The 15,392-nt window shown below is 45.9% G+C and overlaps 1 protein-coding gene across 9 annotated transcripts in view; it reads left to right on the top strand.

The window, feature by feature from the left end:
• The window catches only part of DNAJC5 (DnaJ heat shock protein family (Hsp40) member C5), a 31,955-nt gene extending 18,389 nt beyond the window's left edge, over window positions 1-13,566 (top strand). For 8 of the 9 annotated variants that reach the window (XM_032704843.1, XM_032704835.1, XM_032704840.1 and 5 more), the window contains 4 exons: window positions 2,167-2,303; window positions 4,613-4,826; window positions 5,887-6,058; window positions 6,789-13,566. In XM_032704843.1, coding sequence (XP_032560734.1) covers window positions 2,197-2,303; window positions 4,613-4,826; window positions 5,887-6,058; window positions 6,789-6,892 — 597 coding nt within the window. In that variant the 5' untranslated portion in view covers window positions 2,167-2,196 and the 3' untranslated portion in view covers window positions 6,893-13,566. Of the gene's footprint in view, window positions 1-1,254; window positions 1,275-2,166; window positions 2,304-4,612; window positions 4,827-5,886; window positions 6,059-6,788 lie in introns of those variants that run through there. The other variant, XM_032704844.1, reaches the window with a different exon arrangement.
• The last annotated feature ends 1,826 nt before the right edge of the window (window positions 13,567-15,392 follow it).

The following is a 15,392-nucleotide window of genomic DNA, read 5'->3' as shown; positions in this document are numbered from 1 at the left end:
AAGCAATTAAGGATGCAGCAGTGTGGAATTGTATTCCTGTGCCTGCAGACTGATAGATACCACCTGGGTCAAACTGAATTCATTTTTATTAAACAAATTTGCCCTAATTTAGCAGTGGAGATTTTGTTAATTGGAACAGAGTGTATGGCTGTGATCTGCAGCTTCTGTCACCAAGGGCGTGTTGGATTGATGTTACAGGAAGCTTGTTGTGCTTAAACAGAGCTGCAGACTTTAAACAGCACAAATGCTGTAGTGCCCTGGAAGCTCCCATTTGAAGCAATATCTTCTTTGGGAGAGCTAACTAACATGTAAGATTCCAATCAGGATGCTTTTTTCCCTTCTTTCTGACTTCAGAAGGCAGAGTCTGTCCAAGCAGAGCAGTAGTGACAGACACTCCTTGGCTGGGGGCTGCTGGTGGGGGACTGGTGTGATGGAGCTGTGGGGAGGTTCCCAGAGGGTGTGAAGTGATGGTCATGGAGCAGCAGGAGCTGTGCAGGGAGCCAGGACAGCAGTGGGAGCAGGCTGGTGTGATTAGATAGATTACCAGAGAGATGTCAGGATCATCGGTCTTTGACCTCAGCTCTGGGATGGAGGGGGCTGGGAGGCTCCCAGTGGGAAAAGGCTGGCCTGGAGGGTTGTGCCTGCTGTGTGCCTGGGTGTGGGGTTTCGTTCCTGAAATATGTTTTTCCTTTCACTGAATCAGATTATACCTGAATAAGTGAGTTGTTTGTATTGTGTCTTGCAGCACTCAGTGATTTTCCTCCCATAGAGAGCTTTTGGTACTGAACAGTGTCCTTGAAAAGATTTTCTCTCTCTACCCACACATTCACCTTCCAGATTTGGGGTGCAGTTTGAATTCTTAGCCAGAGCATTAGAGTTTAGACCTTTTATTATCAATAGTAATAATTTATATCTCCCTGTTAGGCTGTTTTATATTAAACTTGGTAGAATTGCCAAAGACTTCTTGGAGGAGATTAAGATGAGAGTTTGGTTTAGGTGGTGTATTCCAGTTAAAACAACTGGACGTGGAGCAGAGAGGCCAAATGTAGGAGAGAACGGGCAGCAGGGTCTGAGCTGAACAAGACAGTGGTAACATGTCTGTCCACATCCTTGTCACCTGGTCACCCTTGTGTGGGTGGGACAATTCCCATGTGTTGGTAGAAGCAGAGCTGTGGTTCTGTGAGGTGTGAGGTCACAGCTCCACCCAGGCAGCACAGGGGGGGATGTCTGAGAGCGTTGCTTTCAGCCAGCCTTGGGAAAGCTGGAGTTATTAAGTTTGTTATATAAGACATAGGGTTAATTTAGAAAAGTCTGGTGCTTTAAATATCTTTTTCAAAGGCTGCATAATCTGGTGTAGGCTAATTGTAATGACATAATCCAAAAATAGCCAATAGTCTTTTCTTGGATGCTCATCCTGGCTGCAGTTCTGCAGCTAAAGAACAGCAAAGCTGATCTCCTCAGGATGGGAGGGGACATAACCAGATCTGTCCCTGCCATGGCACAGGGGACACCTCTGGGGTCTGCCGTGTTTGGATGTGGAGCAGGAGGTTAATCCATGTTCAAGTAGCATGGGTTTAACTAGAAAGCATGTTAAATATTGGATCCTCAGCTTTAAATTACTAGAGGGGAGATCTCCATCTCTCGAAGTGGGCATTCCCTCTTTCCTCGTGGGATGCACAGGCCTGGGCACACTGGACTTGTCCTAAGGATTCTTTTTGACCTGGTGTCGGTGATAAAATGTGGGACTGGAGTTTGGGAGGTGTGGGGAGGTTTGGGTTTTTTTGTTAAAATGTAATTCATTATTTTTATAGATATTACCACAAATAATCTTCTTTCTTAATCTGAATATTAAGAAGTATCTTTAGGGATATGTTATGCAGTACATAGCTATAGCTGTACCTCAGCTGTTGATCTGGGAGTTGAGTATACACAGTGTTGATTCAGGATGCTTGGTGTTGTGCTGAAACTGTAGTAGTTGTTTTCACTGGTAATTCACTGAGTTTTGTAACTATTTACCTTCCACATGTGTGAAGAGCCATTCAGAGCACATTTAAACCTTATAAAAGCTGAATTTTCACGTGCAAACCCTGGCTTTAAGGATGATTTGATTAATGAGATCTGTTTTATTCTTTGTTTAAGCATTTTTTGATCTTTTTGTTTTGGCAGGGGCCGGTTCTCTCCTCAGGTTAGCTCAAGATGGCAGACCAGAGGCAACGCTCGCTCTCTACCTCTGGGGAATCCCTATACCACGTGCTGGGGCTGGACAAAAATGCCACTTCAGATGATATCAAAAAGTCTTACAGGTAAAAGTTTGAGTTTTACACCTGTCCCAGTAGCACAAATGGCTTTATTTCAGTATTCAACAGATGGTCTATTTACACAGGGGCCTGAGTATATGTAGACCTTTTGCAAGAAAAATATGTAAGAAAAACAGGTGAAAACTTGGTTGCTTCTTGCAAAACTTGGCATGAAAACGTGCTTAGGCTTTTAAATTTTTCCATCTAAATTCTCAATTTCCATCTAAATTTCCAAGCAGTGTCATTCTGAAAGGTCTTTGTTTAAAGTTGAATAGAATTTTAAGACAGTGTGATCAGAGTTAAACTCTTCCTGCTAGGCAGCCTTGTGCCTGGTTTAAAGGGAGCACAGATGGGCAGAACTGCCTTTTTGTCCATCATTTCCACTCGAGTGAGGTATAGATTAAAGATGCAAATAAGGATGTAAACCGAGTAGCAACACTTACTTTTTCCTAAAATTCCTTTCAAAATTTCCTATCTTTGTGGAGTTACTAGTTTAAAAGAGGATTTTTTTTCCTTATTTCTTTTCATAAAGAATTGGACACATGAAATGGCTTCATATTGATCAGCTAATAACAGAAAAAGGGTTCTGCAACATCCTCCCTTTCCATATTCCCTGACCAAATAAAAACAACAAAAAAAGAGTTCTGTAACATCCTCCCATTCCACATTCCCAAAAAATCTACTTAAATGCAATTGCTGCTCTGTGACAAGTGGCAATGTGTATGGAATTACACTAGGGGTCAGCATCACCTTTCCATGAGGATACTCTTTGGCAAAATTGTTTTCTTTTAGTCTTCAACTTTTACCAAAACTTCTTCCCTTTCAAAGTTACATTTGTAATACCAATGGCAATGACATAGTGAAGTCTAGGAATAAACTGGGTCCCCAGATTCTCAAAAATTAGCTGTATCTTCCTAAAAATTTCAGCTGGAAGTTTGAATCGGTTATCTTCAAGCAACTGGAAAATAATCTTACCTTCTTGGGGGAAAGACTGCAAGTTTTTCCTTTGGAGGAACAGCCCCACGAGGTCCTGGGGTGAACTGTAGCTGCTTCATACTTGAACCTTCATCTCATCTCATTTCCTCTGCTGCTTCTTTACCATGTTCAGTCTGAACATCCTTTGCTGACCTGGGTGCTCTGGGGTTTAAGTATGTGTAGGAAATGGGAAATGAAAATTATTTATCTACTGAAGCCTGATTAAACCCTTTCCAGGTTTATAGAAGTTCCCTGTAATTATAAAAACTGTGATTATTTCAGCCCTCCCTGAGGCTGGGGCACAAGTGGCAGCCATGGACATCATTCCCCTGAGCAGCATCGTGTGCAGTGGGAGTGTTCCAAGGGCCATTCAGTTTTTCACATGCTGTGAGATACTTGCAGGCACATCCAAGGGCTTGCACACATCTTTATTTCATGTTCTGTCTAAACGTTGCCTCACTGTGAAGCTGATGTGGAATCCTCTGCAGGCTCCTCTTGTGTTTCTCAAAGGTGTGGCTCTGTGGTCATTTTCTGTACAAGAACCTTTTGTGGTGGAGAAGAGGCAGCCCAGAGTTCCATGTCATTTTTGTACTGGGGAGCACATATTTTCTGTTTCTAAGGAGGTACTTGCCCAGTAATTTCTGCTGGTTTCTGTAAATAGTCTGGGCCATGTGAGAACTAGCACATTTATCAATGCTTAATCTGATTTTTTTTGTTAGTTGTAAGAGATCTGGCCTGATTAGGGGAGGTGTACGTTGTGATTTCCTGATATCTCGAAACTCCGAAGCATTTTCTATTCTAGCAAACCTTGAACTGAAAGGTACTTTGTTCCTGCACAGGAATTGGTGAATTAACCACAAGTGATCGTCTGTTCTATTTTTGTGTTCAGACACTGCAAAAGCAGCAGTTCAGACACTGTTCAAGCAGCTTCTATTTACTCTTTGGTGCTATACCTTAGATTTGTGGTGTGGTTTTTTGCTTTAGCAGGAACAAAACTTACTGGTGGAAATTGCTGGAGCTGAGGGTAAAAAAAAAAAAGCACAACTACTTTTCTTCAGTGTCTTTTTTTTTTTTCTGTTGGATTTCTGAGGGTCAAATCCAACAGTCTGAAGTCAGTCCTGTGAGCTAAGCTAGACACTGCTGTAGCCCTTTGTTATCATCTAAGGAAGAATCATCAGGGAAGTTGAATCACAGATGAAGGAAACATGAAAGTCTCCCTTGCGTGGCAGGCTACGGAATTAAAAGAAAACTAACTAAAAAAAAAAAAAACAGGAATCCAAATCTCAGTTTTTAATCTATAATGATCTCTCTTTTTTTTTTTTTTTTTTAACTTTCTGCAGGAAACTGGCATTGAAATATCATCCTGATAAAAACCCTGATAACCCAGAGGCGGCAGAAAAATTTAAAGAGATCAATAATGCCCACGCAATATTGACCGATGCCACAAAGAGGAACATTTACGATAAGTATGGGTCTCTGGGGCTCTATGTAGCAGAGCAGTTTGGTGAAGAAAATGTGAACACATACTTCGTGCTGTCCAGCTGGTGGGCAAAGGTAAATAAAAGGGCAGGGAAGTTATTCTGGGTTGGCATCGAAAGCTCTGTAAGAGCTCCATTTGATAACTGTGGTTTTGTTTTTTGGAAATTTGCTGCGTTTCTGACACCTGGTAATTAACCCTCTTCCTGCGTTGTGATCTCTGGTTCAGAAGTGTTTTTCTGTGATCTTTTGGTGATGCAGGCCTAATACAAAGACTTATGTTACTAATTGAAGCTTCCATTCTAGTGGAATTAAAAGTGATGAGGATCTGGGGGGGTATTCTCTGGTAATATCTGCTAAATAGTTTTGCAGAATGAGTCCTGACTCTGAACTTGAGCTCACACAGGAGAAGTCTGCTTACATTTCATTGCATGGGTGCATTTTTCTACCCTTCACCAGCATTGCCTCCCTCTCTTGATTCCCCTAAGTAAGGGAATAATTATATCACTCTGCTGGTTTGATATCTGTAAAATCATTTTTTTCAAACAGTTGTACAGTGACCTACAGGGAGATTTTAATTTAGCCCCATTGTCACTGTGATAAGCACCTGGCAGACCTGGCTCTCTTGGAGCTGCCTTGCTCACACTGGGAGCATCAAACCTCAGTGCCCTGAGCTCCCAGCCACGTCCACAGCCTTGGGCTGATCCAGGTCCCTGCCAAAGGTACATCATGACCTGTGCATCAGCCAGCACAGGTCAGTCTGTGTCAGGGATATTAATGCAAGCTACAGTCTGTTCTGAACTGTTGTGCCTCTGGGTTTTAATACAGACACAGTCTTAGACCTGTATGTTCTTCCAGATGCAGCAGAATAAATAGTCCACTTAATCTAAATTGTAGGAATTCTTCCAGCAAGCCAGGTTATCAGTATTCACCTCCATGTAAAATGGGGAGAACCATAGTTTTGCACATAGTTTTAAATCTTTCTTGTTGATGAGGTAATAAAGCTGTAGCTGGTGAGTTCTGTCTCTGCCCTGCTGTGTTTTTGCTCTCTGGTTCTATATCCAAGTCTCACAGACTCCATGGTCACAGTGCAGTAGGCACAGGTTATGACTGTTTCTGTGTTTTCTATCCCTTGCAGGCCTTGTTTGTGTTCTGTGGGCTCATCACAGCCTGCTACTGCTGCTGCTGTCTGTGCTGCTGCTGTAATTGTTGCTGTGGGAAGTGTAAACCGAAACCTCCCGAAGGCGAAGAGCAGGAATACTATGTCTCTCCAGAGGACTTGGAGGCACAGTTGCAGTCAGATGAAAGGGGTAGGTGAAAACTGCTGCTGGATGTCTGAGATAAGCATCAGTCCCTGCCAGTCCCATCAGTGAGCTGGTGGAGGGATCAGCACAGGTCTTGGGGTGTGGGTGATGAGCAGGGAGTGTTTGTGGCACTATGTAGGTGACGCTGACACCAGATATAGAGCTGCTGAAAACTCCCAGAGGGTCTTCACTGAACTTGATGGGATCAGCTTCAGAGCAGTCAGTGACCATCATTCATCTTCCTTCCACATCTCTGGGGGTAACATATGGGCCAGACATATGTGATTGCAAAAAGGGGCTCTTGTACCCCGAAGGTTGGGGGTGTCAAGGCAGCTTGAACTGTGTCAGGTGTAAAGGAGCTGGCACTGCTGCTCCAGTAGCTCTGTCTGATACTGTTCATGAAGGTAATAAAGCTCCTTCTGTAGAATTGAACCAATAGTTAAAAAAAATTGTAGAGCCTTGTGTAAGCTCTGATGACATTTTTAATGGGCACTGCTGAAGGTGGGTGAGGGTCAGCTTCTCTTGCAGGGAGAAGGAAATATGATAAATATTCCACATGTAGACTTGAGTCGAACGCTGTGTGTGCACTGAAAATCAGGGAATTAACATCACACTCTCAGAGCAGCGTGGAACTGTGTTATCAGAGCATTGCAGGGAGATGTGACTTGTGCTTACCAAAACATACAGTGCTGTGTTTGTTCCTTGGTGTCCTAAGCCTTTTGTCTTCCCTTTTCAGAGGCCTCAGACGCACCTATTGTGATACAGCCAGCATCAGCCACAGAGACAACCCAGCTCACAGCTGACTCTCACCCCAGCTACCACACTGATGGATTTAATTAAGTTAAGGAAACACTGTCATTAGAATGGATAAAAAAAAAAAAAATAAATACATGGCCAACTCACACTAGAATCATGAACATTAGAAGTAGAGAATGGGGAGGGGGAATAATTCTGCCACAGTAAGAAGGCAGCTTTCCAACCTGCCGAAAATATTTTGTAATCCCTTCAGCCTTTTGTCACCTTTCAGTGTCGTATCTCGATGATACGTGAAGTGCTGTAGCATGCAGTATTTAAAGCAGTTTAGCTACGGTCTTATTTGTTTTCCTTTCTTTTGGTTTTTATTTTCCCTGTTTTTTTTTTTTATAGCATGTATGGAGTTATGTTCAATGTCTGTGGTGTAAAGTATTGAGTTGTCACAATATCAGTGCGATGGAGACATTCTGCATTTTAAGCAGCAGTACTGGCCTAAAAATTACGTTCAAAAACTGTCACAGAAGCCACTGTTCTTCTGTACAGCTGAGCTCTCAAAGACCTTTAAAAGTTGAGAATTTTCATTTGAGTGCAACAAACCAAGCCTTTCATTCCTCCTATTCCTGCGTTTTTATCTAAGCGAGTTTACAAAGCCAAGAACCAAAAAAATGCCAGTCCTGCAGAGCTGGAGTCCTCTCTAATGCTGGTTTTCAGCTTAAGTAAATCTACCTTGAAACATAAAAAGGGAGAGATGCCAATCTTTGAACAGTAAATTGAACAGCTCGTTGTGCGTGAGGCGATCTCCAGTGACAATGGAACCAAAACCAACTGGGAATGGGCTCCTGTGGTGGTGGCAGTGAGATTTTAACTCCAAGCACAATTCTGTTTTGGTTTGAGTTCAGTTGTTTTCCTGAAATGCTAAAGACCAAATAGTGCAGCTTTGTTTCTGAATGCATGAGAATCTTAAAGTGAAACTGGTTAATTGGCTCTCACTGAGGAAGTGAGTAAATGCAGGCAACAGCAGAAGTGTTTCAAAAAATTGGTTTGTAAGAATTTGTTCTGATAATTGAGATTTTAGTAGACAAATGGGGTATTACCTGTTTTTTTTAAAACTTTTATAATACACTAACCCTTTAATTTTCTCATGAACACCTTTGTGGAGTACTTAAATGGATTTTTAAGAACAAGCCACCTTTCTTTGTGTTTATATTGTATAATTTGCACATTGTCTTGCATTTAGATTTGTTTACACCAGTGTTTTTTTTTCCTCAGAACAACTATGTGGAAACCACTGAAAGGTTTTCTGTTCTATTTTAAAACCAAATCAAGTCCAAATTCTGCTCTAATAAACCATGGTTTATTGAATTTAACTGTCAAAAAGGTATTTTAGGCAGCTGCTGAGTTGCTGGTGTATTTTGTTGTCAGTAATCCTGCTTTAGAGGATACAGAATCAGATCTAGAACAGCTACAGAGAACCCACACTTGGCACTTTGAGCGGGTAATTACGCCTCGTTAGTTTTGATTGTTCTGCTTTTTATCACTCTGCTGTCCTTTGCACCCCGTTTCCCTGTTTTGTTTTTCCCCCTCTTTCTGTGGAGGGGGCTGTTGGCACCTTCCCACTCTATCTGCTGCTCCAGGGGTTACCTGGGAGCAGCGTAAAGCTCTGCTGGTCTGTAGGAAAACCGCCAGGATAGGACAGGGACTCTCCTACCACAGAACCATTTGGAATATGTTTTCCCTCTGTCTTTGCATGAGCAGCAGGGATGGAACACGTAAAATCCACCGTGAAACCCTGTTAAACAAGCTGGATAGGAGAAAATGTTCTTAACACGGTCTCGGTGCTCAGTGAGGGATGTTTGCACACCCAGACTTTGCTGTAGCTGCTGGTAGAAGCACGTTTGCCTGCATGGGAGCTTGGTGCAGATCAACATGCTTTTGGTACCACATCAGGCCCCCAAAATTCCGAAAAACCCCCATGACTTTTAGCTAATGGCTTGATTTCAGTAGCACACTCCTTAAGTCATTTCTTCCTTGCCCACGGTCCTTTTAGACCTGAAATGCAGTAGTTTACTGCAAGATACTTTTAACTTTTTCTGTCTTAGGTGGCCTTGAGGACATTTGAGTATGATTTGGCTTGAGATCCTTATTTAATAATGTCTTTGTTTGACCCCGTGGAAGGAAAAGCAGTTTTTAGGCTTACACCCAACTTTTGACTGTCCTTGTAGATTTTGCCTGAAGCCCATTCTTGATGTAGAATTGCAGGCTGGAATATGCTTGGATATCTATAGGCTTTGTCCCTAAACACTCGCTGGTTAAAATCGCCCTTGACCGTGCAAATTGTGTTCTTGGTAAAAAAAACGAAGGTGTTGGGGATTTTGGCTTTGTAAATGAGCATGGCTGTTTGGAGAGAGCTGGTGAATGGGGAAGGGAGCTGTTTCCTGGGAGCTGTTACAGTCCCTGTCCCCGCGTTCATCTCGGTGGTAACACAAAGCTGGTTCTTGTGGAGCAGCTTTGCCCCGTGTGCTGGGGGCTGGTTGTTGCTGTTGATTTCAAATAATCCTCTTACTTCTTAACCCCTCTGGGCTGTTTCCATGGAAGCAGGGAGGCTGGTGGGAAGTTGTGGCTCCGAGGAGGTGTGGGACACACCTGGAGTCGCTCTGCAGGCTCCTGATGAACCAGAATGTGGGCAGCACGTGAGGACCAGAGGCAGCACCATTATCCATGGGGAAAGATGACATCCAAGATAAATCTACAGTTTTAGTTCTTTGCTTAGCAAGGGATGAGTTTGGAGAGAGACTGCTTTCCTGTCAGTTGTCTGTGGGTGGTGTGTGAACAGGAAATTAGTCTGTTAAGTGCCAGAGTGATGTTAGATGCTCCAAGGGAAACCACTCTGAGATCCCAGTTACAGAGAATGATGGAAAAACATAATTCTACATGAATATTCATGGTTTTTGAAGCTGTTTAAAGTTTGCCCATGTTACTGTCTAATCTCTTGACTTTAGGATTGTTGTGTATTAATGAAGTTCTTGAACTATGTAAGGAAGTGATTTAAACATTCCTCCTTTAAAGCCAAAACCATGTAATTGGAAGAAGTAGATTAATGCCCACTTTTCCCCTCTTGGAGGGAAGGTACAAGAGTACCCTGGGCTCTAACATGAGTTACACTTAAAAATGACCAAGTGGAATCTAGTAAATGCAAAGTTATATTGGGAATCATGTTTTAAAATCTGGTGGAGCAGCTCAGACAAGAGGTCTGAGCTTGGGCAGGTGGAACTGCAGTGTCCCAGCACTGCATCCCTGACCTGGCTTAGTGCAGAATGTTTCCCTCCAAAATCAAACCTGAGCACTGTCCATCTCTGTCCAACATCTTGCCAGAATCAAAACTTGAGCTTGGATTTTATTTATTTATTTGTTTCTTTAAAGTTGTATCATTTGTACAAGTTGCCTGAGCCCTCCGTTTTCAGTCGTTCAGCCAGCTCCGTCCAGCTCCTCCAACCTCTCCAGCACTGATTTCCTTAGCACTTGTAGCTCCATCAGGGTGAATCCTATCTGGAGAGCTGGTGTTCAGGACCACTGACTTTATCCCTGAGCTGTGTTGCATGGAGAATCATTCCTAGCTTAGGCTGAGGAGGGAAAGCTGCTGCCGAGAGCGCTGGGTGCTGTCTGTCCCTCCCGGTGTGTGGAACTGCTGGAGAAGGAGGTGCTGGATCTGCCCTGCCCGTCCTCCCTGGGGATGGGGGCATCCCCAATGCACTGTACTGGAGGGGCATTGCAGCCCTTAAATGCCAGTCTCATTTTGTTAGTGATTTTTGTAGGAAATTCTTAAATATTTATCTGTATATAAATTTATGTAAGCCTCGGTGGCGCGTGTAGGGTGTCGGTTTCTGCTGGTCCCATGCAGTGACGTTTTAGAGAAATGTTCCCTTTTTAGTCTTCTTTTTAGATTTGTAAGCTTTTTAAACTGCTTTAGATATTAGCACTCCTAGTGTTCTTACAGTGGGATGCTCTTGGAGGTTTGGAGGAGCAGAACTGAGGAGTGCTTGGGCACAGAAACACCCAGTCCTGCAGCAGGGCTGCGGTCAGGGCAGTGCAACTCTCCAACCCCTTCCTGTCAGCCTGGAAACACCCTCACACAGGTGTAACCAGGGCAGGAGCCTGATGGAAAAGCTATTCCTGTCCCATCCACGAGGTGGTTGTGTGGTGTGGCGGGACACCAGTGCACTTTGGGGGGCTGTACCACACACACTCCGTGAGAGAGGCACCTGCTTCTCTCACCTACTTTGTGCCCTTCGTCTGTCCCTGTGCCCTTCAGTCTTTTGCCATTTCTGGATAATTTAGGAGATGTGTGCTGCAGGTTTTTTGTACCCAGTGTACCTGTATCTTGGCATCATGTTTAACAGGTGACCCCGGCAGGGTGGTCAGGGCGGTGTTTGCAGCCCCCACCTCGCGTTAATAATTCCGGATGTGTTTAAATGCGCGTTAATCTCGGAGCACTGAGCTGTAACCCCCCAGTACTCGTGTTTGTAGTGTCAGGTTGGTATAAACTTCACATGCTTCATCATCTGGTGCCGCTTCTCTGTGTTCTAGTGGAAATCATCTAGTTTGTAGTGTCTCATTGCACCAACAGCTGCTTAAAATCTCTCGAAAGAATCATAACCGGTAGCTCACCAGGTGGCAGGAAATTTGTCAGTGTTCAGCTCCCACAAGATCCGTTGTCTGCTCCATGAACTGCCTTGGGAGACTTACTGGGACTATCTGGGACTCAGCAAGACTGCAATTCCCGTGTCCTTCTAAGAAGACGCTTTCTTTATGAGGAGAAGCCGCGGGAGGGAACCTGGCTGTCCTTGATGTTTGCACAAGCCAAATGCCAGAAATCTGGAAGACAAACTTTCATTATGCCAATGTTACATGCACAGTTGATTTTGGTATTAAAAGGATAGATGCTGGAAATTTCTGGTGGTTATATATATATATAATATATATATGTATAGAGGAAGCTCTTATATAAACTGGCTGTTCATTCCCGAGTGCCATTGTCTTCTCTGCTCCCTCTCCCCACAGCCAGCCCTGTGGGTGTGCTCTTGCAGTCTGTGAGCGGTTGCTTGTCAAACCATTCCAAAATTTAACAGTCTACTTGAATTCCATGAGCTGCCCCTTGTCCTGGCCCCTCTGCCTGCTCCAGCTTTCCTTTGGAGGAGAAGGGAGACCCGGCAGAGGGCACAGGGGCAGCTCTGGAGTGACTTGGACTCGTGCAGCTGGTGTGGGGTGTTCAGATGTGGTCGATGTGCTCATCACTGGAGCTGTGATAGAACACATTGATTTGGGGTTTTTCCCTAGTTTTCACCACATTGGACTCCCCGGAGTGGGGCTGGGTGAGCTCACAGAGCAAGGTCCACCCTGTGCTGAGGGCTGTGGGCTGCAGCATCACGCGTGTGTATGTATGTATATATGCACATATGTATATTTATACAACAGGTGTGCACCTAGGACTTGCTGCTGGTTTTAATTTGGTGATAAAAACGTGAAATTTGGCTCAAAGTACTGCTCTGAACTCAACCAGACAAGTGGAAGGTGTGTTCCTCTTTTGTGCTTCTTTCCTCTCAGCTGGAGGAAAACCCAAACCAGACCCATAGGGTCAAGGGACTGCTGAGGACACGGAGCCTGTTGTATAAATAAATGGGTCACACAAGTGGGAGAAGCACCTTCTGCTCCCCACGCTCTGCTCGGGTGAGTTCCCACGTGAGCAGTGTGGTGTGTTTGCACGGCCGGGCGCAGTCCCTCTGCTTGCACATTGGTTCTGTAAGGACTTGGAGTTACTGAAATTCCTAAACCTGAAGCTGGCAGTGATCCATGTGAAGGCACAAGAGTTGTGGCCAATGTACGTGTGAGTCCCACCACGTCCCCTCTACACATGCTGGGTGGAGCTGCTGCCGCCCTCCTCCTCCTCCTCAGGCCGATCCTTCCAGGGGCTGTTCCTGACATGCAGCACACGGGGGTTCCTGCTTCACAGCAGAAATGGGGGAATACTGGGGAGATTTTTACTGCTGGCACCTCTGAAGTTCTGTTTGTGTCCATCATGGTTGATGAACTCCGAGTTTGCCAATTCCAAGCGCGCTGTTTCCTTGCTGGATGCTGAGCCAGTCGCTGTCATTCCTTCCTCCCTCTCATCCCACTGTCGCCCGCCAGGCTGGGGCGGGGTGTGGATGGGTTGGTTGGTGTCACTGCTGACATCCCAGGCGGTTTATGTTCATTTTGCATGTGAGCAAGGCCCTGAACTGTGTAATTCCTCATGGGGTTTGGTTGTCCTGGCCTCCTTACGGAGCCGGCGGGAGCTGAGGGCGCCGGGAGAGGCGCGTCTGCGTTTGCACTGCACTTCAACTCGGGGGGGGTGGGGGTAGGGGGAGCCCATCTTTAAAAAAGGAAAAAATAGTAAAAAAAAAAAAAAAAAATCAAAAAAAACCAAACCCACCACAATCGAAGTATAAATGCATCTGAGAAGCAATTATAATATAGACATATATCTATTTTGTTATGTTACTAAAGGACCATACTTTGAGTTGTCTGTAAGTAGACGTGGCTGTCTGAACTTTGTGGATTGTAACACTCGATACTACTGAGCTCCTGTACATACCCGCAGCGACGGCAGAAGGAATTATTTTCTGTTTTAGCATGGTAATTTGTGTCTTGTATGTCCAAATATAAACTAAAATAAAGATTGCTAAGTTATCGGAAACCACTGTTGTAAAATAAATGTTTTCAATGCAGAAATGCCCACCGGCTTTTTCTTTCCACATCTGCACCCTGGAAGTTGGTGCGAGAGGGAAGGACTGTGGGACACGGAGGGGGGGGGGGAGATGGGAGAGGTCACCTGTCCCTGGGCCGGGCACATTGTGTGGGGTTGGATGCAGGGTCCCTGGGCAGGGAGTGCAGTTGCTCCCCTCTGCCCTCCTGCACCTGCCATAGGTCCCAGCTGGTTCTGAGCCTTAAAGGCCAAAGATCTTCCTGTGGTGCCAGAGTCTGGCAGGTATTTGGGGGTGTAAGTGCAGGTTAGAGTTGTCAGGTGAGGTGGGAAATTGTTTCAGGGCTGGGGAAGGGGGCAGGAGATGTCTGACTGACTGCAGTAAAAATACCCTTTTTTGGAGAAGCTCAGGTTACTGGACAGTGGGTTTGCTCCTGGTGTTGCCAGCGGAGAGACTGAAGCAAAGATGAGCGGAAGATGTGCTGAGGGTGCTACAAGACTGATGGAAGCCAAGGCAGCACAGACCCATCCAGCCACCCAGGCCTGGGGGAATACAGGGCTGCTCCTGCTGGGGAGTGGCACCAGCATCTGTTCTGACCTGCACAGCTTCCCTACGATTGTTCATTTTGGAAAGATGAGTTCCATGTTTGATGGAGGTGAGCAAAAAATCGTCCTGTTTAGGTTTGGGATTGTCTGGTCAGATGGGTCTAGTGGAGGGTTCCATGGCAGGGTGATGGAATGAGATGAGCTTTAAGGTTCTTTCCAACCCAAACCATTCTGGGATTCTGTGACATTGTGCTCTTGGGGATCATGGGAGCAAAATTTCTCCTGGAGGTGCTAAGGAAGTGCACGATGCAGTGGGTGGAGGATGCTGGAGCGGTCCAGCCAGTGTTTGGTTCATTGGCTGTGAGCTGCTGTGGCCTCACTTGGAAAAGGTGCTGGGGCAGAGCAACCCCTCTGGAGAGGCAGGTGTGGGGTGCAGGGTCACGCCAGGTTGGTGTCACAAAGCCATGCCCAAGCTGCTCAACTTAGGCACGTGTTCCTTCCCGCTTCCCTATGCTCCCATCTTGGCATGGTCTGATCCTTATCATGATTTCTGTCCTAACCCCACAAGTCTCCACTCCTTCACTGTCCCCTCTCCAATACCCCAGGGTGGCAGAGGTCCTGTGCATCCCTGTGCCCCCCCCAGTAAGTCAGCCAGGGCTGGGATGGCCGAGCTGGCCGTGGTGAGGGGATGTCGAGCTACCCCTGGTTTGCAGAGGGCCCCAGGATACTTTCCCTCCTTCCACAGTGACGGTCAGTGCCTGGGAGCCCTCCCAGACCCCCTTCAGCCCCGTCGTGCCCAGCAGCAGACCCTGCACAGGCTGGGGTGGGAACAGCCGCTCCGAGCACGGGCTGTGATTGCAGGAGGGGGACTGAGCCGCTGGGTGGGGGGTCCGTGCCCCAGAGAGGACACAGAGTGGGGAGGGAGGGGACAAGGACCCCTTGGGGGGCCTGCAATGCTCTTGCTGCCGATTCTTTTACATGGATGCTCATCTTCCTCTGAGTGCTGCCAACCTCAAACCTTGTCCCAAATTCCCAGCTGCGACACAGCAAGGTGCAGACTTGCTGCGAAGCCGGGAAGCGGCAGCTCTCTGAGCCGTTTACAGGTATACTGGAGGAGGAGAAGCCCTGGCTGGGTCCCGGGGTGCAGCTTCCAGCCGAGGAGGCACAAGCTGCACCGCTCAGAGCTCTTTATGCTGTTGCTTTTCACCCAGGGACACATCTGGGATTGTTCCGGTGTTTGGGGGGAGACCTGTTTTGGTGATAGGTTCATGACGGGGGGAGGATGTATAAAAGTACAACGGCAGG

Source organism: Chiroxiphia lanceolata, chromosome 17 (assembly GCF_009829145.1).
Source record: "Chiroxiphia lanceolata isolate bChiLan1 chromosome 17, bChiLan1.pri, whole genome shotgun sequence".
NCBI lineage: Eukaryota > Metazoa > Chordata > Aves > Passeriformes > Pipridae > Chiroxiphia > Chiroxiphia lanceolata.
Note: the sequence above shows the minus strand (reverse complement) of the source record. Positions and strands in the feature narration are given on the sequence as shown.